At 36.2% G+C, this 24538-nt stretch overlaps 1 protein-coding gene across 3 annotated transcripts in view; it reads right to left on the minus strand.

The window, feature by feature from the left end:
- Positions 1-10225: 10225 nt before the first annotated feature.
- The window catches only part of IMMP2L (inner mitochondrial membrane peptidase subunit 2), a 470689-nt gene continuing 456376 nt past the window's right edge, over positions 10226-24538 (minus strand). For all 3 annotated transcript variants that reach the window (XM_054186971.1, XM_054186960.1, XM_054186976.1), the window contains exon 6: positions 10226-10724. In XM_054186971.1, the coding sequence (XP_054042946.1) occupies positions 10605-10724 (120 nt within the window). In that variant the 3' untranslated portion in view covers positions 10226-10604. The remainder of the gene's footprint in view (positions 10725-24538) is intronic.

The raw sequence follows: 24538 nt of genomic DNA on the forward strand, positions 1-24538 counted from the left end.
GGATGTGTTTATGTTTCAGACATAAACTCAGCAGCACATGATAAGTTTCAAAAAACATTACATAAAAAATAAGACATTCCAAGACATTGACATGTTTCATATAGCATTTCCTTCAGGGAGACACCCCCAACAACCATGGCAAGCCCTCCACCACGTAGCACTGTTGAGGAAAGATGGATGATATGCTAGTTAGGTACAGGCAATTCACCAGTCTGTGGGACACGCAGGTGTGTTTCACCACCATCGCTGGAAAAATGTAGAATTTCTCCCTTGGCCAACGCTCTCTTCCATCTCTACCTTGTATGAGTGCATCATAAATAGTGTATCTTTCTCCAATATATTTACTGATTTTTTTAAGAAATATCGCAATGGTTTCCTAGGCATTACAGCTCTTACTTCAAGGCTGTTGCTGGCACTGCTGATGTGGGAACCTGCAGAGGCACTCACTGTTCATGGGAATGGGCAGCAGAGGTCAAAGGCCCTGAGGTGGCAGGGGGCAGAGGTTGCTTTTTATTAAAAACACTTGCATTCCTCCTCTCTGCAGGTATGTCCAGACTAGAACTGTGGTTTCTGTTTTGGTTTTGTTTTGTTGGGTTTTTTTTCCTGGTGGTGGGGGTAAGTATTTGTTGGTTGGTTTGATTTTTTTGTTTTCTTTTGGTTTTTTTCCCAAGGAAGAGAAAAAGGGAAAATAACCTCAAAAGAAGGAGGGTAATATTCTCAGAGCAGGTCAGCAAAACCTGTAAACACATAGATCAGAGAGTAAAAATGACTGTCATTTCTGAGGAAGTCAGTCCTGAGGAAGGACTTTTTGAAAGGAAGTTATGAAGGAAAAGTAAGGACATAAGGACAATGTCATTGAATCTCTGAAGAAATACTCATGGGAAAATATTCCATATTGATTTGTAAAAGTGCTGAGATTAAGCAAATTCTCGTAAGAAAAGATACTTTTATTAAACAATATCTCAGAGGGGCAAGACCGCAAGAACAGAAAAAGGTGGTACGAAGGCAGGATCAAATGCGCAGGTCATCCAGATCAAGATGCAAGAGCCCTGTGAAAGCCATGAACAAAGTTTCTGCTAAAATGCAAAATCCTTCCTGTGGAGGAGATACTGTCTTTTCTGCAAACTAGACAAAGAATCTAACAAAGGAAAACTGGACTATGAGTAGAAAGCACGGAAAATAGCTGTGTTTAGCAACCAATTCCAGCAGATGGTACAAAGAACAGAGAGGTGTCTACACCCCAGAAGAGCAATGGCTACCAACTGCCTTATATTATATCTGTATAGGTAAATGAAGTGTGTCTAGGACCATTCATTCTCTAGCATTGATACCAATGGCCTACGTTCACACTGTTTAATAACTTATTATTCTCCAAAGTAGGGTCATTGCATTCAAACCACCTATAAAAATGGTCACAGGCCCATGTAAACTCCTGCTTGAAGAAGTACCAATTTTCCTGAGACAAAACTATGCCTGAGACTCTTCCTAGGCACTTTTAGTTTATTAGGATTGATGCAATCTTAGAGACTAACTTTCCTACCTTTGGACAATTTGGACATCTCCTTGTGCAGTGCACTTCGGAAATCTCATTCTGTAGTCAATTCTTCTTCCCTTATTTGTTGTACAGGGAGCATGAATATTTGTACTGAAGACGTTAATTTACTAAAAAAGTAGTGTAGCACCTGAAAACTTTTGTGAATGTAGCTTTTTGTATCTTAAATACTTACAGGATTAAGGAACATCTGTGTGTGTATGTATGTGTGCGTGAGAGAGAGAGAGGCAGAAAGAGAGAGAAAAAAATATGCAACAGAGATTAGCCTCACTGTGCCTAAATTATAGGCTAAAGAACTTGTGCTGACTGCTAGATGCCTAAATCACTCTTTGGGTTTATCCCACAATGATTTAGAGTAAAAAGTTCCATTACCTTTCAATCAAGGTAATGCATTTTCTTGTACATTTAAGTATTTTTAGAAAATCCCATCAGAAGTTTTCAGTGTTTTTTAAAAACTTTCATCCACTTACCTCTGAGACGGGTCTGTTTTGAATACAGCTTATTAATAGATAAAAGGTAGAGGAAATAATTTCTTTTTATTATCCAGTTAGTAAAAGAGCAAATATGTTCAAACTTAGTATCACACCCTTGCAGTGATTTTCAGTAGTGGCTAGTGATTTGGCAAGCCAAGCATTTCATTTCAGATGTCTTGAAAAGAGAAAAACCTGATTTTCAAAAAGCATTAAAAAGTCAACCCCTGAAAAACAGACCCTTTCATGCTTGGCACACAGTTATTGAGGACTCAGACTTGGAATTGTGCCATAAGGCAATCCAAATAAGTTTAACCAATTGTAGAGAGAGAACAGAAACCTTATTATTGTTCAACTTGCTGGTACTACTGTGTTTAGCACAGTTTAAAAAGACTTTACTTACTTATATAATTGGTTTTTTATATAATTGCTAAGATCTAGAACAAATACTCTGATTTTTTTTCTGTGAACATTTAAGATATGAGAAAGTACATATTACATATGCTCACGTAAAACTCCTCATTTCAAGAACAGGCAACATGAATGGGATGTCTTAACGAATAGCTAACAGTAATCCACAAAAGAGTTAACACAAAGCACAAGTTGTCTGGAGTGTGAGCTTTTTAACTCAGCTGTAGAGTGATGTTATTCAGATGTTTTCCTTGTGTAAAGTCTGATGTAATCAACAGAAATCTGTATAATCTGGCTGATATATGTGAGTTAAAGCAAAACGTCTAAATCTTCTTTTCAACTTTCCTGTGAAAAAAATAGATACTAAGTTTGGTGCAACTTATTTTTTAAAATCTTAAAGCCATTGCCACCAACTGTGAATAATCTATCAAGAATGAAATCAGCACTTGGAGAAACCTGAATCTACATAATTTTGTGCGATCAAAGGGAAGTTCAAGATTAATATGTGTAATAAAATTCAAGAACAACTAGGAGAAAATTTGGCTTTGATTTTGACTTACCTAAGTTTTTTAATAGCAATCTGTTGTGCCAAGAACTAAATCATATAAAAAACTCAAGGCTTAGATTCATGGAACTTAACTGAGGTGACCAAAAGCTCTTTTAGACTCACTGAAAAGAGACTAGCACCTTCAGAGGGTGAGTGCCTCAACCCACCTAAGTCCTACATCATGCTCTCAAGGGACCTGTCTTTTAAAATCTATTAAGCAGGGCACTGAGTATAAATACAGCCTCAGTTAAAACACTGAAGTTTGGTAAGTGAATCTGGGCTTAGAAGTTCTATGGAGGATTTGGTATTCCTTCTTCGTGAAATACACCTAAAAAGTCCTTTTAGATTTTGAATCCTACTGTAAGCACTGAGGTCTTTCCAGCTTGTAGGGTAGAACCATCTCCAAGGGCTAATTATTCGTATCTTTCAGGGGAGGAAACACACATTTTTGTTGTCGGAGAGTGTTAGTCTCCTGTTAACGCTTTATGTCAGCTAACACGTGATATGGTGATTAAAAAAAAAAGCAAAAAAAAAAAAGAGATGAGTAATTTTATCATAACTGTTCTCCAAACTTCAGGCACAGAAGATATCTTTTTATTATTATTAGTGTGAGAAGATAATACACATGGTTTTCATTAGGAAGTACTTGAAAGATCATGGTATGGCTTTTCCATTTACCTTCTACCACCCTAGACCTCTGGCAGCAGGAAAAAACATCTTGATAATTGCTGAAATAAGGTCCAAGGCATTTTGTTTAAAGCCTAAAAGTGGAGGTTTCCATCTGAGTCATAATTTTTGTCAGTACTTGTGAGCTTCTCTATTTCAAGCTTCACCTTGCTTCTATTTTTAGACATAATTGTTCTTTGCCTTTGGAGACTTAACAACCTTCTTTTCACTGAAAATAAAGCCTTAAGAATTGGCTGACCTCACTACTAGGCTTTAGGTAATGCTATTATAGATTCTGCCAGGCATTTACAGAAATCTATTTCCTATTGTGGATATTCTTTAAAAAGGTTTATATCTTATCTTGGTCACACATTAAAAGATTCTGTAGTTGACAGCTCCGTGGCAAAAGATATTTCATCATTCCTCTAGGACTTTGTTCCTCACAGTTTTATGTAGTTCCCTGAATACTATTTCTAGGTACTATATCCACTGCTCTCCCCTCATCTACCAAATCAGCCATTTCTATGCAGAAGGTTAGCCAGTTGGTGTCAGCTCTTCAGGCTGAGGAGAGCCTACAAAATAGTAGGTGAATATACTAGCCTCTCAGCTATCCTGTAGAAGATAGTCAGTCTCAGCGTCTTTCTCTCAAGATGTGTTTTGAAATGAAGCACACCCCTGGGACCAGGATATGGTCCCAGGTGATGGATTCCACTCAAGAGCCCTTCCTGGAACTGTTGCAGCCCCACAGAAGGTTGCAGGTGTGGTTTCCATTTTGTCTCCATTGGCTTTAGCACAATAATTAAACACCGCCCTTCTCAGCTTGCTCCTGTGTCGAGTCTGGCACTCCAGAGCATGAGTCTCCCCGTACACCTTTCGGGCAGTCTGGCTGGCAGAGATGACGGAGTCTGCTTCAGGGCCTAAGCATCCTAAACATTAGGTCTTCATATATGTTGACCATAGTCACTAACTTTGCACACATATAGCAATCTGCCACCTGAATCTTTGTGATGTTTGACAGTGACAGTCATAACACGTAAAAATAATTAACATTGATAAGTCTTAATAGGTACTTCTCACAATGTTTGATAAGGGTAATTTTTTTTTCCTCCTTAAGAGAACTGAAAGAAAAATATTTCAATTTACCAGACTTTTCAGACAGGTACTGCAGGCCAAGCATCCCACAGACAGAAGCAGCCAACAGAGAGTAAATTGCTCCCAACTTAACATAGGGGATAGCACAAGTAAACAGAAGTTAAGGATAAAATTTCCGACTTCACTCAGATGCTTGCTATTTACAAACTGAGACTTTTCAGATGTTGCTGTTGCATTAAACATTTGTATAAATAATAAGAACATTCGGTTACATTAGAAAAGATGTAAGATAAGTAAAGGATTTAAATTTCATACTTCAGGGCATAACACTAACATTAATTGCCTGGGGTTGGACAGTAATTTCACTTACGGCAGGTTATTCCAAACTCTTCATTATAGGAAGTATAATTTACTGACCCCTGTCAGGAACAGGTTACCGGACAAATGGACTACTTATCTGAACCCTTAAGATATTTCATGTCAGATTCAGAATCATCCATTCATAATGAGGGAAGAATGCAGGAGAATAAAGGAAATGCATTTTTTTAATTACAGGCTCATCAAAAAGAGGTTAAAAGGTTAAGCACTATAGCCTGATCTTAGATCCTCAGGCATCACAGTCCTACAGAAAACTCAGGACCATTTGTGTGATTAACCGTTGTAATCAAATGGATAAAACCATAGGGAGTGCTAAAAAAATGCTCTTATATGTTTCATTTATTAATTGAAATGTGTATAAGAAAAAATATGAGGGTGGTACATTTTATCTCCCAAAGGATGTAAAATTCAATTTTGACATTTAATAGAAGGATATGAGAAAAGGTTAGATGTTAAATAAAATGCTGAGACATTTGTGAGTGGGATGAGGAAGATAGTACATGATGTGGTGGGTTAATATAGTTCCACCAAGTTATCACAAATTAAACATTTTTTTAAATTAAAGTTTTTCTCCCTGTATGATCAGGATAAACTGGTATTTAGACATAGCTGCTGCATTTTTAAAATATTCTACACCTTCAGGTTTTTAGCTACTAAATCATCCAAAGGCAAGCCACTCATCCAATAACACTGTTAATAAATTCCAATCAAGAAGATATTTGGATGGTGACATAATTTGAGTATTGGCAATATTTTCTGTGTAATGTTCTGCTTAAAAGTCTCTTGAGGTGCAGTTATACAAACCAGCTTCTGGCTTATCTTTTATTTCACAAATAAAAAAACCAAACAAATAAAGCCACAGCATTCAGGGCATAACAGATAGGGGACACAATATTTTTTTTAATTAAAAAATACCAGAATACACTATACGAAATTAAGTTTGTAGTCGTGGCACCAGACTTAATAATCTGCATATTTACTTCACACAAAGGAATTACTGAAAAGGAGTACAGATGCAGGGACGGGGACTTCAGCTCTGCTATCTCTGGGGTTCCCGGTCTATCCTCTAAGCCACCACCAGGTGGTTTTCTGGCAGCCTTTGTCCTCTAGTTTTCTTCAAGAATAATTTCTTTCTGCATAAAAGCACAGCTTCAATACAGTGGTTAGAAAGTGCTGCTACATGTTATTTAAAAAAATCCAGTCTCTTTGGGTGAAATTGTATATTTATGGAAGGACAATTTTTACAGTATTTGCTGTTAGTATGACCTCATTGCATTATTTCTGAGCCTATATTGCCACAGGAAACCTTAGCTCTAAAAAGACTCGTCTTTCCCTTCCACCATCCAATGGGGGAAGGCTAAGCCGTCTACTTCGAATTTTGGTTTTCACTAATCTTTTTCTTTCATTTAGATTTGTATTTTATATCACAAATTGTTTACTTGTGCATTAATGGTGCAAGAAAGTGAATGGCAGACAGTCTTGCTACTAAGGAGGTAGACTTCTTGAAGAAGAAATCCTGTTTTTTTTCCAAACCTATCATGATTATCTTATATGACCTTGGACAAGATGCCTAATAGACCATGGTAAGAATAATAGACCATGTTGGCGTGGGGAGAAAGTAATAATTCTCTTGATAATAATAGTAATGATAGTAAAATATTCCAAAGAGAGAGGATTATTCCATATTATAGCAAAATACCACAGGATGACCAAAGTTGCACAAGAGTATGCAGGTTCATCAGCTGCTAGACTCCTGAGCAATATGCCTACAGAATGATGCCTCTGACAGCTATTCAACTTGTCATATGCTGGAAGTGTTCAGAGCTCTTTCTGATTTTAGTGTGGTAAACAAATCTAAAGGAATGAAAAACATTTGTGAAAATCAAACTTCTGCATAGCAAGAGCTGTTACATGTCATCACTTGACTTTACAATGTTACTTTGAGTTCATATGTCTTAGATGTGATCTTTGATGTCTGATAAGTGTTATTTCCTAAGTGTTAGTACATAAGGAGCCAGGAAACATAAACTGTTTATTAAAGCACAATCTATTGTTTTGGTTTTACCTTCTTTTCCTTGGATAGTTCTGCATTAAATTATCCATTTTGTAGTGGCTTTAGACCCGAACAGCTAGTGTTTTGTGCGTGCCATGACAGATTGTTAGTCTTCATGTTGCATCATCTAGGTATGTTATCTTAAAGGATGAACAGATGGAAGAAATGAAACTCAACGCATCTCCTGCTACGGTGTTTCTTCGTCACAGGAAATCCTGAACAACTAATTAAGGATGCTCGTACGCATTAGATGACCATCCATTCTTTGCACCAGCTTTCCATTTTCTCAGTTGGTGTTTTGATTTTCTGTATGAGGCTGTGATGCTTAGACATTGCTGAGATACATAGCTTTGGTTTCCACTCTCTCAGAGGCAGTTGCTCATCTCTGCTAAGAGTACCAATTCCTGATCAGCTTGAAACATCTCTTCTTGCTCTGCAAGTGAAGTCTGGCACCCACTGAAGAAAATTCTATGTTTTGGGCCATAGGAAAGGTATTCATGTGACTCCTTATACATAAAAATATTCACGTTTGAAATATCCTGTCATCCTTTAATTTCTTAAAGTCCTACTTCTCACTTGTGCTTATTCTTATTTAACTCCCCTGAGTTAATGTGACCCAGCACCAAATCACCAGAAGGCCTGTGTTTGAATAGGAAGATGCTGACTTAGAAAGCTAATCGTGATAGTTTGAGTCCATGAGAATTTTGCCACTGATTTCATTGCTGCCAGAACAGGTTCTCATTATGCATTTCACATCTGAGGGTTGAAAACCAAGTATATTACTATATCAAAAAAATAATAACGCCTTTAAGTATGTGGTCATTTGTTATTGCTGCTGCTTGGTCCTTTCTGCTTTGGTAATATGGGTTCGCTTTTCATGCTCTGGATACTGAATGATACATTATGTTATCTTACTCGAATGCTTATGATTTCATTGAGGTATTTCCATTCACTAAGCTATGTGATGACGTAAAATGTCATGCATATTAATCCGACGACAATATGTAGCAAAATAGCTTCTTTTACAAGAATCAGGTTCTTTGGATGCTTATTAGAAGGAAGTGTTACATGAGGCTATTCTAACACTTCTAGGCTTGCATATAATGAAACTTATAAGTCTAAAGGAAGTAGAAATTGATGTAACTTGCTGCCTGCCCAGCATCAAAGGCACCACCAAGTTTACCAATCACAGAATAACTAATCAGAGAATGTATAAAATAGCTGATGTGGATCTCAAGGTGTAGTTAATTCATGATCCCATCTCAAACTACAAACAGGCCTGATAAAAAAATTTAAAACCTTGCAATGAAAAATAATCTATTCCAATGTTTTATTATTTTTAAAATTCAAACGTTTTTTTCTCCATGTCTAACATAAAAGTCTTATTGCTGCATTGTAAGTCTGTTAGTTTGCCTGTACATGATGTACTTGGAAAATCAATGATTCTCTTCCACTTCACAGAAACCTTTCATGATTTTGAATACTGTGCTTCAGACTCTCCAGACTAAATGATAAACCCAAGTTCTTCCAATATCTGGATCCATATCTGGATCCTTCTTCTCAGTTGGAAAATAAGGTCTGCAATCCTAAGGAACTTGAAATAATCTTTTTGGGAATGTTACTGATGCAGACGCATTTGGTTGTATCTTTAGACAACATGAATAGAAAAACATAATTAAGATAATAATTGAGGAACAAGTGCCTTTGTTTTTGTTGATAACTCTCTGGCACTGGTTTTGCAGAACACATACCAGCAAAAAGAGCCAACCAAATTTTCCAGCTAGTCAATATATGTAAGAACTCTGCCCAGTTGATACTCAAGAGGAGGAAGAGGGAGGGAATCAATTAGTGGAAAGAAGGGAAATGAAGACCTGAACAACCAAAAGAAGGGAAATGAAGACCTAAACAACCAAAAGAAAAAAAGCTGATCTAATCTGGTTTTTTTCAACTCCTTTTTATGTTTGTCACTTTCTTTCGGCTTTCATGGGTGTGTGTTTGTATATTTGTCACCAAAATTAATTATGACTGCGCTAAATTTCTTGAACTCATTTCAGTTTTGTTAATTAATTTGAAAAAAAAAACGATTGCAAAATGCTGTTTTCAATCACCCTATGCCAATCAAAATAATTGTGAATTTACTGCAATTAACACCCAAACAAACTGCATGAGTTTTAACTGAGATGAGTTCAGAGACCTATGTGGAACAAAGAAAGATCATGGCACATGTAGACAGTAAAGTGCTTAGAGAGCTGGAACATTTAAGAAGGTTAGACAATAATAGAGAGTTTTCATAGTGATTGAATGTATCATCTAACTGATACACAGATGTGTGTCTTCAAAGAGCTATAGACTTATTTTCATCTTGTCTGAAGTTCTGATAAATGCATGATTTTAGCTGAGATGTTTAAAGATCTTTTGTGTGGTTTGTTAAATTTTTAAAGTACTAATCTATCTAAAGTAAAATTCAATAAATATGAAAATAAGCTGGCTGATATTAATTTGCAGCTGAAAATGTGTCATTTTTCAAGTTCTTTTTACTTATGATGTGTGCAGAAGCTTCACTGCATATTCAGAGTGTATTTATAATATTAATTATATATTTATAGTATTACTTGTATACTATTCATAATCTAATTACATAGTTTCAAATAAATGTGGCAATCAATACTAACAATGATTTACTATACTTGAGAAATGAATGAAACAGTGCCTTCAGACACTGCAATATAATTTTTATATTTTGACTGAATATCTACTTCAGCAAAATATACAGGGAATGTTTATATAAAACACTCCTGAAGGAGAAATTAAAAATAAGCAATATGTATTCAGTTTAATAATAAACACAACCTGCATAAAAAGAAAAAAAATCTCATTAGCTTTTTGAAAAAAAAAAAAAAAGATGTATATTATTAACTTTTCAGCTATACAAGTACTGATTCTTTGGTATTAGAAATTATGGGACAATCCAAAGCATATTATGTGTTTGTGAGGTTTTTTTCATATGCAATCAATGATAATAATAAAGGTTCCATTCAGTTACTAAAGACACAATGTAAAAGATTAAAATATTTTATTGAAGGTTTTAATAATTTCTTATCCAGGGAAGCACAGGTACAGACGTAACAAGTCAAGCATTTTACCCAGAAAAATTGAACATTCAAACCTTCTACAACTAATTATTTCAAAGCAAAATAATGCACAATGCACTACTGTTTGACAATTTTTAAAAACACCAAACAAGAAAACAAACAAAAAACCCAAAAAACTTTACACTTAAGGTGGCATTTTAACATGAAGATGTCGCATGTATTTGCTGATATGGTACCTGATGTTAAAGCATATTTGGCAAAGCTCTTATGGATGATGGTATAACTGCTGCAACTCTTCCCGGTTAAACTTTACTTCAGTGTTTTTTTCCTCTGAACTTTTAGATCACTCTTGTTCTCTCTGGAGTGGTCTGCGCTCCGGAGGTAGCATTGGTTGTAACTTCTGCCAGCGTCGTGGAGGCCAGAGGATATGAGTAGCTCGAGCATGTAAAAGCCCAAGAGAAACCTGTAACCAAAATGTAAGCCAGATCGATTATTAAATACTGCAAATAAAATAAACTGTGGAAAATACAAAGCACTTGATGATTTGTTAGAGCAATGAGAGAACACAAAGCACGCACGCACGTGGAGTGTTTTTTGATAAAACATTTAGTGGAACTCAGACCAGCCTGCTGAAATGCCCTGGCTGTAACAAACATGAGCTAGGAATGTTTTTTCAGATTCAAGAAAAACAGTTGGCCAAAACAGGTAAGGGATTCTATAATCCACTGAAAGCTTTTGGTTATTAGTTATTCTTGGTACAGCACAATAAGGTTCAAGTATCTGTTCTGAAGAAGTTAAACACAACCTGTCTCGAATTTGAGCTATGTACACTAACCACAGCAGGACAGTGGCTTTTCTAAACATGCTGTGCTTTCTACTTATCATTGTCCTTCAAAACTCCATTTTGCCTCCAACCAAAAACGGAAATTACTGTGAATTGTAAATATTTCCCCGAGGATGAAAATGTATTTCTGATAGAATTACTTGAAACACATCTACAGATCAAATACTTTGGAACTTCTAGGATTACTTGCACTTCATTCATTTGTTTTGTAAACATGTTTTACTATCTTATTACTTATTATTGTTTTACTTCAGCAATTTTACTTCACTAATGTTCTACTTCAATAAATCAAAACGAAAATAAATACTGATATCACTTACAAATTAATCACTTAGAGGTGGTACAGTTTAGAAAACTGTATTGCTTACAAAACCTTAAGAAAACCACAAACAAGGCTTTTTTTCGAATATGGTATGAAATGGCTAGACTAAGAATAACTGAGAAGAGTCACATTTTCAGATTGAAATAATAAGACAGGCCTTCAATGTTGGTACTTAACATTGAGATGAAGTAATCTGGTATGGAGTTAATCTCACTTAATTTGAAAAGCCTGCAGGATAGACTTCTGCATCTTAAATTATTTGTTTAGACTTCTTCTGGAGACAACAGCAAGTAGTAAGCTTCCCAGTGTATAATATTCCCAGTAATAAACACCCAGTGCCAACAGAAAAGTTGCAAACAGGACAAAAACACAGTTAGAAATACTGGAATGTCTCCTAAAGAGACAACAGCGTCAGAAGTCTACAAAATTATGAATGGCATGAATAAAGAACGCATAGGCTTTATTTGCCTATTAAGTCATCATTTCTCATAAGAATGAGGAAACATCAGATGACATTATTTTAAAGAATTTTTAAAGACAACCAAAGGAAACGCTTCTTCAGAACGTGCACGATTACATCACGCCTGCATACATTATACAGGATACTGAAGACACCAGAAAAGAATAACAAAGTGGATCAGAAAATAATAATAGAGGCAAAGTCCATCACACATAATCGAACATAAACAAAGTAACAGTGTAGTCTCTATACTCCACATTAGGAAACACTGAGGGAAAAATTATATACTTGTTTTGTTCTTATGCTCTAATGATCTGCTACTGGCTGTTGTCAGAGCCAGGAGTTAAATGGATTTCTGGTTTGAACCTGTACATTCCTGCTTAAATTTTTATGTAAACTCAGTTCCTCGGTTCCATTCCATTACTCATCACAAAAAAAGTGATTTCAGTAAGCAGGTAATTCAGCATTTTATGCAAATAGACACCAAATAGGCCCCTAGGAATATCTTCAGCTAATTTTCTTGATTTAATTTCATAGGATTAATGTATATTCACTAGTCTCTCTCTACGACATAATCAAATCAGTGAAGCTGAAGTGGTCTATATCTAATTCCATATTCTGTAGCTTGATGAAGCAGGTGCTGAATTACTTGAATATAATTTGGTTACTTAATAACCCACAATATCTAAAAGAATCTAAAGTAGATCCCTGAAATTGCAGCCCAGCATTATATTTCGTTTGCTTGATCCCTTGTTTCCCTGATCCATTGCAGCTTTTTTCCTACATTCAAGCAAAGGACAGGCTGCTAAGTGACAACTCCGTTTTGATAGGATTTAGCTACATTTTTTTAAGTCTTGACATACTTCTGTGTAGTTTGCTGGATATTTGTGGAATTCACAGTATCCTTTATCTTAATTATCCCATAAAGGGGTCTGCAAATGTAGTATTGCCACGGGGATTTGCTCCCTGAGTATACAGCATGATGGCACACACATTACAGGCTGGTGCCAAAACATAAAACCACAGCAAACCCCACCACTGCACATAAAATTTGACAGCACTACTATAAAGAAAAATGTTAAAATACTCTTCTCAAACACAAATAACATCCCATTTTCAAAGCTCTGTGTTTTTCTCAGTGCATTGCTTGTTACCGATGTTAGTAGGAGGTCTGCACACAGACTGGGAATATAATAAATGAATCAAAATTTGTTTGAAGCTGAGGCTGGCAATAATTTTGCCCAGAGGATTACTTCTACTGACCATCATCTGACTTTAAACTAATAAAGAAATATCCTTCCTATAAACCTGATTTAAAGGACAACATGACTAGTGTTAAAAAGGAAAAACGGGTATTGTTGGGTGATGGAAGTCTTCGCTAAATAACAAATGACACTGATGCTATAGGGCTTCTTTTATAATAACTTAAAGGATCACTTTAAAAGCACCTTGATGTTTGACTTCTGCAAACAACCTTAATAACTTTGTCCACTGCCTATTATTATTCTGCAGTTACCACAGCAGCCATGAATTTCACTGAGGAAGAACAGAATTGTTTTCAGAGAATAACCTGCCCTTGTTAATGGGTTTACCCTCTTCACAGTTAGATAGGGACAAAGGGTGAACTGGGAGGCTACACTTTCTGTTGCAACAGTGAAATGCTGAAATAATCTACTAGAAAAGGGACTAATCAGTTCCCTTACAGACATTATTTACTCTCTTTACTTAAGAAAATAAGTTTGCTCCCTTGAAATGCTGTGTTAACTATAAGGAAAATCAGTACTTTACAGGCGCAAATTCTTTGAGGAACATATTTCATTTACGGACTTGAGTAAGAGATGCCATAAATCTATATAGTTGATTTTTATTTCTACATTATGATCTACATATTATTCTTGCTGTGGCAACAAGAGATGCTGTGTTGAACTGAATCCATATTATTCTCCCTAACCTGAGCTCTGTAGGCATTAATTCTAATTTTTTTTTAATCTTTGAATATTTAATTGAACAACTGAGAAGTCATTCCGGTAACATAGCAATTTTATCTGCAAAATAAGTTTTGAATGAATAATACTGTTTTGACACTGTTACTGTGATAAAAGCATATTTCCTCGGAGTCTTTAGTTGTTATATGTTACTTGTATGGAGACTGATTAGTTTTGGCACTGCATTAGGGAAACATAAGCCTAAACTTGATAGTGCTATCTGCAGTGGTATTTACAATTATCTATCTTGTTCATTCCATCCTAACAGGTTGGGATAAATGCACCTTTATTAGTATAGAGACTTATATTGCTATGACTTCTCCCCGTTCCAAAAGACATCGTTTTAAAATACTCATTGATTTACAGGCTGTACTCTCCACCTCTTCTTGTCTGTTTGCCATTTGATACCTTCACTGTTTCTTACCTTGATGCCTTTTCTAATCCCAAATCACAGTGGTAAAAGCAGCATTCAGACTGTGCAAGAATCCTGTAGCATGCAGTGGCACACACGAAAATTTCAATGGAAATCCAGGTCTTCAGCTTGGATTTCAAGAAAATGAAAAGTCCAGATAAGGATGCGACCCTAACCAGGATATTCTCAGTTTTCTCAGGATATGTAAAGTCTACCTAACCTGCTAAATTCAGGTACTACTGGTGGAGTAGCTGTGAGTTCCCTTTATGTTAGGTGCATTCCCCACAGATTTCTCTTTGCTTCTTTTTTCCTTGAACCTTTAGTTATTTCTCTATAGCTTAAACGGCCAAGAACTCAAATTCTGTAACAACATTAAAACAAGAAAGTACAGCACCACTGAATATAACCTGAAAAACAGCACTGAAGAACCAAAAAACCCAGGCCTTTACAACCTTTTCTAAAGCTAGACTTTCGAACTAGTCAATTTGCTAATTAGAAGTAATAACAAGACAAAGAGAAAAAAAAAATGCAAGAATGTTTATTCAGCTGTTATTGTAGCCCTGTAGGATGGTATTACCGTTGCTAATAACAAGCTGTAGACCTTGTACCACCACTGCAAGGCCTCAAGATTAATTTCTCAGGCTTCATCTTAACTTTCCTTGCCTGCCTGGAGTTTTGATTTAACTTCTTTAGCTGCAACAATTTTTCTAATGATCAGGTAACTATTGCCTAATTTTTTGCAGTTTCCCTTGTATCCCTTATATGTGATTATATTTGCATCATCTTGTGGTATAATCAATGTTCTTACATATACAGTAAAAAGTAATTATTCCATGTAGAATGAAATATTTATGACTTTAACATAATAATGTGGTTCACAAGACTATAGAAATGGGATAATAAAGACTGCAGGCCTACAATCAACTTAGCAATGGACATTAAAAAAAACCCAACAACTGGCTGGGAGTTGCACAAAAAGATTTTAAGGCTAACAAAGGTAAAAAAAGTTGAGAAGAACAAGGAATGTACTAACATACGCAAAACAAAACATGTAATAAATACAGATAAAAAGTGATGTTGCCAATCAATGAACAAAGAACAAGGCAAAAAACCACGTTCAAATATGTACTAAATTAGCCTGAAGTGGAACTGAGAGTGAGGGAGAAGAAACCATCACAGACAAACTCAGGAAAAAAATTAAATAGACTATTACATTATTTTCTTACAATGGGATTTGGGAGGATTGTGAATGAAATTTAACTTAGTTATTTCAATAAAAACATGAAATATACGTGAAAAATTTACATCTTTGTGACAGAAGGTCCTGTAATAATCATATTATAGTATGAAATAACATAAGAAATCTGGGAATATCTAGATTAGTCACAGAAGATAATAATAAGCAAAGGTAATAGGAAGATAATAATAATGCACAGCAAATTCAACATCAGATCAACACAACGATCCTCTCAGAAGGTGTACTTGAATAAGTACTTGAATACAAATATACTTCTGGAGAAGAAATACTAAGAAACACTATCTAAAAGTTCCCTTTTTTTCATCATGTTTAAGCCTAGAAAGATTTCCATATTAATTAGTATTTTGTCTCCTGGACTCATTAATAAATGTTTAAATTGTGCAATTCCTCTAAAATACCACTGGAAGTGAACAATAATAGCTACCTAACAAACTAGAAACAGAATTAAATTACAAGTGCCGCAGATTATAACCTGTGTACTTAAGGAATTTCATAAACAGGCAGAAAATCAAAATTTTAAAGGTATGTATCAGCCTCTGGTTTTGAAGAGTCACTTTTGCTTTGAAGAGTCTTTAGCTGAATTATATTCTGGCAATATTGCACAGGCCTTCCAAACGCTGTGGCCAATTCTAACCACGCAAACACAAAAGATTAAAATTCTCTCAAACTAAAAATAGATAAAACAATATGAACAATCACAGTGTTTCAAATTATGCTTTCTTTTCTTTGAAGTAATATATTCTTATTACTTTTTCTTTTTGTTCATATGCAGTTTAGTGAAGAAGCTTTATATACAGCCTTTCACATGCTCAGCACTATGGAATATCAGCTGTATTCAAAATTTTTCTCTCAAATTTTCTGTTTCATAACACAAAGTCACTGGGGATGGTGGGCAGTAATTCTGTAACAGTAGAGGTCTATTCAGATTATATTTTGCTGGCTGGATACTTGCTGCTCCCCACAGAGTTTCTGAAAGGTGCCAATACATTAGGTGAAAACTCCTCTAATATGGAGAAATCCTGGGTGATTTATAGATGGCACCACTTGAGCAGACATATGACTTTAATGAATTTTTCCAGATATAGTAGTTCATAGCCCTGCTACCTATATCCTGGCTGTAGTTTGACTACACTGAAATTCTGGAAGATTGGGAATGCCAAATTTGTGTGGAGGTTGAAAACTGTGTGTAAAGGGACCGGGCTAATGAAAAAGGAGAGAAAAGAGTTCTAGAACATTTCATCCCCCAAAATCTCCAAGAAAAACTCAGGATAGAAACACTTAGGTAACTATGTAGTGTTTCAGCTATAATACTAACAAAAACATATAGCGTGGGATAGCTATCTGTGTCAAATTAGATTGCTTGTCTTTAAGAAAGGTTGTTGCACTGGGTTTTGATATTAGATTGTAGGTGTAAAATGGTCTCTCAGAGAATTCTCCCAGCAAATTAGTCTCTTCAAAAAAATCCATACTTTAATAGAAAGTAAACATGATTGCTATTACATTTCATTTTCTGTACATGGTTGAACTTTGAAACAACTACTATCAAGTGCAGTTGAAGGAAAAAAGCTCAATAAAAATAAAATCCCGTGGATTACAGTAAAATCCCAGAGAAACCACTTCCTCTAGTAGAAGTGTCTGGGATAATGAACAATGGCAGAAGAAACAAATATCCTTGACCTCCTTCTTTTATGAATGCAAGAATAACACAAAGATGAGAATCAATAAAGTATTTTGTAAATAAACCCATACCACAACAGATGTTCTTTAACTCATATCAGCTCACTGAAGGCTGGCGTAACAAGATGCTAACTAGCTCATGAATACAAAAAAAAGTGATAGATTCGTTTCAAGTACATAGCAAAATACTAGTGTCTTCATCACTCCTTCCTCTCATCCCTGAACAAATCAGACCTAATGGAGCCATACAGATCTAGTGACAAAGAAAAGAATGCAGCCCATTAATTTTGTTAGTAAGTGTTCCATTACAGTTCCATTAGTTTGATAGCTGAAGCAGCAGCTCCAGCTCCACATAAAACATCCCATATGTGTTTTCTTTCACAGAGCTACTGTAAAATCAGTAAAGGTCCTTATTAAAGTTATCAAATTCAGAAGTGTTCATTTAGATATAAAACATATTATAAAAAATCTGAACATATATAAATGATAATTATTTTATTTTAAGAAAGCTTTAAACGGTGAAAATAGAACACTCGAGAGGGATGCACAAATACTACACATATATATGCACAGACATAATCACAAAATAAGATATACAAGAGAGAAATATATTTCAAATGCAATGGATGATTCCCAGAATGAATAAAATTTGCATGTTAGCCTAGAGTAGCTGAAATCATTATAACAACTGGGACTGCTTGAATTCAACATGGTTTTGAAATTTAAGCTACTCATGTCAGAAGAGGTGAGCACAGTCACTGCATTGTAATTAAAACCCATGTTATTGATTGAATTGAAAAAATGCAATGTACTAAATATCAAAATAACTGGGCTGCATTCTCGTTTGTTCTATCATGTCTACATGCCTATGTTAAAGTTACAAAAGAGGTAAAGGAAGGAAATGGTCACCGAAAACAGAATATATTTCACATATGAGATTTTTCTACAGTTAGATGTGCAGACAGAGACCAGTTAACACCGAACCATAATTTACATTCATAAAAGCTGTGCAGATTTAAAGCAATTCAGTACGAAGTAGTGTATTTTTTATTCAATGCATTAAGAAATCAGCTGTCAATGCCATTGACTAAATTAAACACTGTAACAAGCTGGGTACAAGTATTCTATGAGCTGAATTCTATCTCAATGCATTTTCTTGGAATTGTCGAGGATATACTATTGAAAGGGACACTATAGCTAATTAACTTCTTCACTCCTTCCCAGTTTCTTCTTCTATGTTTTCTGAAGACACCTTTTTAAAATAGAGTTTAGCATATAAAACAGCACTACTACTCTTTTATCTTCAGTAAGCATGGCTTTCTTAAAAATTATTCTTTGTTGCTTATGATTAAGAGAACCATTATACTAAATAGGTCTACAAAAAGATTTACAAACCAATCTATTATTTATTTTAGATTTCTCACAATGAAAATGGTGAAAGAATTTGCTTAGTGCACAGTATGATGTGCTTTGCATGCTGCATATACATAAATATCATTTAATAGTTAAAAGCTTTTTAATATTTCACTGGGTAATGCTCAAAATTCCTGGACTAAATGGGATTGTCACTAAGTCATGTAACTCAACAGAAGAACAAAATTAATGAAAGAGCCCTACATTAAAAAGCAGTAAAATATTTGCAACTCAGTATTTTAAGAACTGATAAATCAAGTGGCAGGAGACAATTACCAAAACACATTCATTATCTTCACGTAGATAGTATCCCAAATCCATGCATACTAATTATTCAGGAATACATAAAAGCCTTCAGTGTGAATTCCTGTTCAGCAATGTATTGTGTCAGTGCCAACTGAGTCAGAGGAATGTCAGGCTCAGTGACGTTTTTCAGCTTACTACACAAAGATTGATTATGTGCATTGTCTTTCTTGACTTAGGACACTATGCAGAAATGCTGTACTTTAAAAATTAAGTTGATTTACATTTTTGTCCCATTGCATGTCATTAATTTAGAGTTTCATTCTAAAGCTTTGGCAAATGCAGTGGTACAGTGCAATGAGTAGAAGGGAAGGAGTCAGAGAGCCGCTCCAAGAGCTCACACACTACCCAGGGATTGCGATCGTGCTCTCACTTTGCCGCTCCTCCCCAAACCCAATTCATCCCCATGGGCTGGTGCTGGAGCAGATGGAACCATGCCCTCTGCTCTGTCACCCCTTCTTCACTGTGCTTCCAGGAGAGCGGGACAGAGGAATCCCAGCACCACTCTGGCTATGGAGATTTACTGTGACGCTCTGTGCAACACAGGGGAGAGCCCTGGCATATTCCTGCTCTGCTTCCAGCCCTCATAATGAGTGGCTAGTATTGCAAAGCTGAGCAAACAAGCTGGGAAGACAGGTCAAATTTCATCAAATTTCCAGAAGTATAGCTATGCCAGGGATCATATGCATGCAAGCTGGGAGATATTGTTTCAGACTCATTCCAGATTAAAAAAATGGAAAGGAAGGAGTCCTACTGCCAGAAGGAAACAGCAGGCTTCTATTTCTACATACACTCCAATTCTTCTTCAAGACAAGTGATGTGAATAAAAACCAAATACTAGCTACCTCTTGCATCTAATTTATATTCTTCATACTCTTTGCAGAAGCTCAGAAAAGTACCCAATCTCATAGGTCAAAAATCAAGGCTATTTATGAACTTAGAGAAGTATCGACACTAAAGAAAGTCATGGAGAACACCCCGTTCCAGTGCTGCCTCATCTGCTCTGTTAGGAGCAGCTCCAGCCTGAGTGCTGAGTGGCTCCATCAGTGAACTCTGTGAAAGGACAGCACTGGGAGCAGCAGACCCCAGACATTTGGGAAAGTTCATTAACTTAAATTTTACTTGGCAGATACCTGGCACTCAGGCAAGATCACATTACAGTAAGTATCAAATGGTGAGGTAAGGGGGGGGGGGGGGAAGTAAAGAAGGCCAGCAGTAGCAAGAAAAGTTAATTCAAGGGAACAGGTGAGAAAATACCTCTTAATTAAAACAAAATGTTGCAACACCTTACGATATTACAACTGTTACTGGGCAAAGCAAGCCTTTTCTAAGCTAAGAGAACTGTTCAGAAATTTTCGGTGACAATAGCTTGTATGTTCAGCAAATAGATCTGTCAACCTGCTCACAGCTTCTCTGCTTTTTTATCACACATTTCAACAGTTTTAGCCTGATACAAATGAGGTTGTTGCAATACTGTTAAAAAAATCATTTTTATTTTCTCTTACCTTAAAAAGACTACTGTTCAATAGACTATTCCACTTAACTAAATATTTCAACAAATCGTGCTGTGAGGCTTGCTTATACTTTCTTCTAAAATGGCATACAGAAACAGTTTGACTTACAGAAAACATGCTGTTGGCAATATGAGTTATGAAAACCAACGGGGAGTAAATATTCAATGAGCAGCTAGGATATCAAAATGTCATTAAATAGCTGCATGATATGTTATTAAAATTATAAAAGACTTTTTAATAGAGGTCTTTGTGTGAGGATGGCTAGAGCTCATCTAAACCAGTAAATTTTATCAAGATAATTGTGTATACATAATCTCCCAAAGCTGAGAAAAAAAAGCAACACATAAATACTTTAAATATATACAAAGATTTTTCTCCCCCTTATAGCTATAATAATAGCTATGCATTTAAGAATGCTTAAATACTTCCTCTCTTGTCTTTATCTGATTTATTCTGTATTTTTGTTGAAACTATGGAGAAGAGATTAAATGTGCTAAACCCAGCTTTTACTTTACTTGGAAAGAACTATCTCCAAAACATTCTTTTTTCCCCTAGTCAATCTTACTGTTATTTAGTATTCTGTGTTTTTATGATACTGTGACATTTGTCAAAATACAAGGCTTCTAGATATAATTCAAATCATATAACTATCCTTTCACTTTGCAACAGAAATTATGATTAAATAATTGACACTATATACTTATGAATATAATTTCCACATCCTACATAACTATTCCTCCTCGTATTAATTTTTTTTTCTTTAGTTCACTCCTGGTCAGCGTAAGATAATGGCATAACAAGTTTCGCTGAGGAAAAATGCTTAAAAAAAAAATATCAGAAGATTCATATCCTTAATCAAATGCTGTTGCAGTTCTTCTATGCAATCCTGAGTCTACAAGGCCGGATATCACGTTTGAGATGATTGTCTAATTCTCCACAGAAAACTCCCTCAATCAGGAAGATTCGTGTTTATGGAGAAGGCAATTTTATAGACAAGTCATGTGATGGATCAAGTCTCCAGGCCTGGCCCATGTGCCTGGCAGCCCAGGTAGAGCTGACTGATCCAGAAGAGGGGCAGGGGACCAGCAGCCAGGGTGATGCCTCTCCTCATCATTATGGGGACATCAGAAAAACTGGGAAGGACAGGGGAAGCCCACTATGAGCTTCCTGACCATTACACTAGAGGTCCAGTCAATTGGCCTAAACAGAAGTACCTTCTGCCATTTGAGATGTCCCAGGAAACCTCTACTGGCCACTGTGCCTCCTCATTCAGAAGGGCATAGGCTTCTTCAAAGTCCTGTGCTATATCTTCCAAAAGCACATAAAATGTCTCAGGTCCACTAGGACACAGGAAAAACAGTTTGTAGACAGTCAGTTCTACCATTGCTCTCTTCAAGACGTTTGTTATTCTTCTTGGTGTATATTCACCATTTTTTTCTCTTTTCCCCTTGCTCTCTAGCCTTCTTTAATGTACCCTTACATAATGAGATAGGATACTATAAACAAAATAACTGAGTCACAGACTGCGTACTTTCAAAATGAAAAGTTACCTTCCTCATTAGCCAAATGCAGTAACCAGATTTAATCCACTACTTTCCCATCACTTTACCATCAAGAGCTATATTTGTCTCAAGGAAATATTAAGACTTGCTCTTAAGCTATACAGCATGAGCAAGAAAGTAGTGGAAGACTAATGAATTCAGTTGCCTGCATATTTAATAAAATATTCTCTCATAGTTATAATCAAGCCATAGTTCAGCAAAGCATATGCTGAACTTTAAATATTCAAGTAAAACACTTGAGCACATCATTAAAATTAAGTAAAATAAAATAAAATTAATACAATTTCCAGTGAGCTGATGATCCAGATTTATTAACTCTTTAAATTACCCGATTTTTCAGATTATATGTAGCTATTAGGTTATTTTAGCAAGATATAACCACACAGGACTGCCAGGTCATCAGTACAAGAAAAGGACTAGCACATTTAGGATGTGAAAGATCTAAATGTTAAAACTTTACACCACTAAAACCAATTCATTATATGGAGCTTTTTCATTTCCAGTAAGAAAATCAATGAAAGTAAAACTCCTTTAAGTGCTGGTCTTTCTAACACAATCTTATTCAAAATATGCTGCAAATCCAACATCTATTTTGTACCTCTTTGTTTTGGAGAACAGAAATCACATTTTCGGTCAGGAGCAGACTGCGTATCCATCAGCATTGCTATAATGCCTGGAGATCCAAGTACCGTCTCTGAAATTAGCTGAGGAGACAGCAGCAGTGACATGTGCAGACAGCACAATCTGATACATTTTCATCAGTCTGTTCTGAAGAAAATATAGTTCTGTATGTTTACTGAGCTGTTTTTCTACTTCAGGATCTTAGCACTCAAAGCAGATGAAAAAAGTGATCCGTATTTTAGTGACACCATTATGAATAGTTCATCTTCTAGCTTGCTTTAGAGTACTAAATTTCTGTCAGCTATAGGTAAAAGCTACGGAAAGATGGCTATTGCAATTGCTTTGCAACAGGGGTCTGGCAACCTCCCTGTAGCATCTTTGTTCCACTAGTGTACAGCCTCAGCAACCCAGTCTGAGCTTGGTAAGGACTACACGTTCTTACTTCCAAAATGATATCTTGTGAACTTTCTTGTTCAATGAGTCTAATGCTTCTTATTCTTGAACAGACAAAAGCCACCCACAAACCTGCAAAGAAAGGCTTCCACGTTTTGTTCCCAATTTCCCACAATAATGTAAGTCCCAGTGCCGTCTGGAGTCACATATAGCCAGAGGCAAATCTGAAGCTGCCTTGTCCTCAGAAGTCTCACCATCTGGTGGTATGCACCATTTACCCGTTTGAAGAGTGGATCAATCTCAAACTGGAGGCTGCCACACCGTATGTTGGTAGGCACGAGGATGTGATTTTAATCATGAGTCAAAACCATGATACCCTAAATGCAGCAAGTAAGACGATGGAAGTTAGTAACTAATGACAAGGGAAAGTGTGGTTCTTATTAAAAGTGAAAAAATGCAGGGCCAGGTTCTCAAGAGAATTGGGAAGAAAAGAAAAAAGAAAAGAAAAGAAAAGAAAAGAAAGAAAAGAAAAGAAAAGAAAAGAAAAGAAAAGAAAAGAAAAGAAAAGAAAAGAAAAGAAAAGAAAAGAAAAAAGAAAAGGGGAAGGGAAGGGAAGGAAGGGAAGGGAAGGGGAAGGGAAGGGAGGAAGGGAAGGGAAGGGAAGGAAGGGAAGGGAAGGGGAAGGGAAGGGAAGGGAAGGAAAGGAAAGGAAAGGAAAGGAAAGGAAAGGAAAGGAAAGGAAAGGAAAGGAAAGGAAAGGAAAGGAAAGGAAAGGAAAGGAAAGGAAAGGAAAGGAAAGGAAAGGAAAGGAAAGGGAAAATGCAGATAGCACTAAAACTTTGGATGGGTGTTTAGAGTTGCCTGAACAACCTGCATCCTGAAATTAGAAGAAAGACTTCCCCAAACTTCCGTAATAACTTCAGTGAGCATTAGCTGCAACTGGAAAACATTCCCAATTAGTACTAATACATTAAATAAGAGTGCAATAGCTTCAAACTTCTACTGAGAAAGAATAACCTTTAGCTTTCGTTGCAACAGAAGAGTCCAATGCAGCACCTTCTCTGCTCTACAGCAAGGCATCTCTTTCTGCAATCTCAGAATACTTTTACATCACCTTCTTCATAGTCTCTGCCAGATCTCTGCAGAAATTAATTCACAGCTATTGCACAGATCTCCAGTACACATTTGTGTAAGGAACTTTATATATAAAGATCATATCTGGATAGGATCCTAAAGCTTTTCTCTCCAGTCTCCTGACTTACTTCTCCTTTTAAGCTGTTCTGGTAGTCCTGTTACCCTCCCCATGTGCGTGTCAAGAAATGGGGGAAACTAGCTTTAATTATTCATCTTCAAGGCTTCCTAGCTGCTGGGTGGTTGCATTCCCCAGGCTTCCCTGGGAAGATCCCACCAACCTTCCTCCACTGCTGGGCAGAACAGCACACAACTCTGGTCCCCAGACTTTCTGCTGCCTAGCTCCACGATACGGTGGGAGGCAGATCCACTATAAATCCCC

Source organism: Rissa tridactyla, chromosome 1, assembly GCF_028500815.1.
Source record: "Rissa tridactyla isolate bRisTri1 chromosome 1, bRisTri1.patW.cur.20221130, whole genome shotgun sequence".
NCBI lineage: Eukaryota > Metazoa > Chordata > Aves > Charadriiformes > Laridae > Rissa > Rissa tridactyla.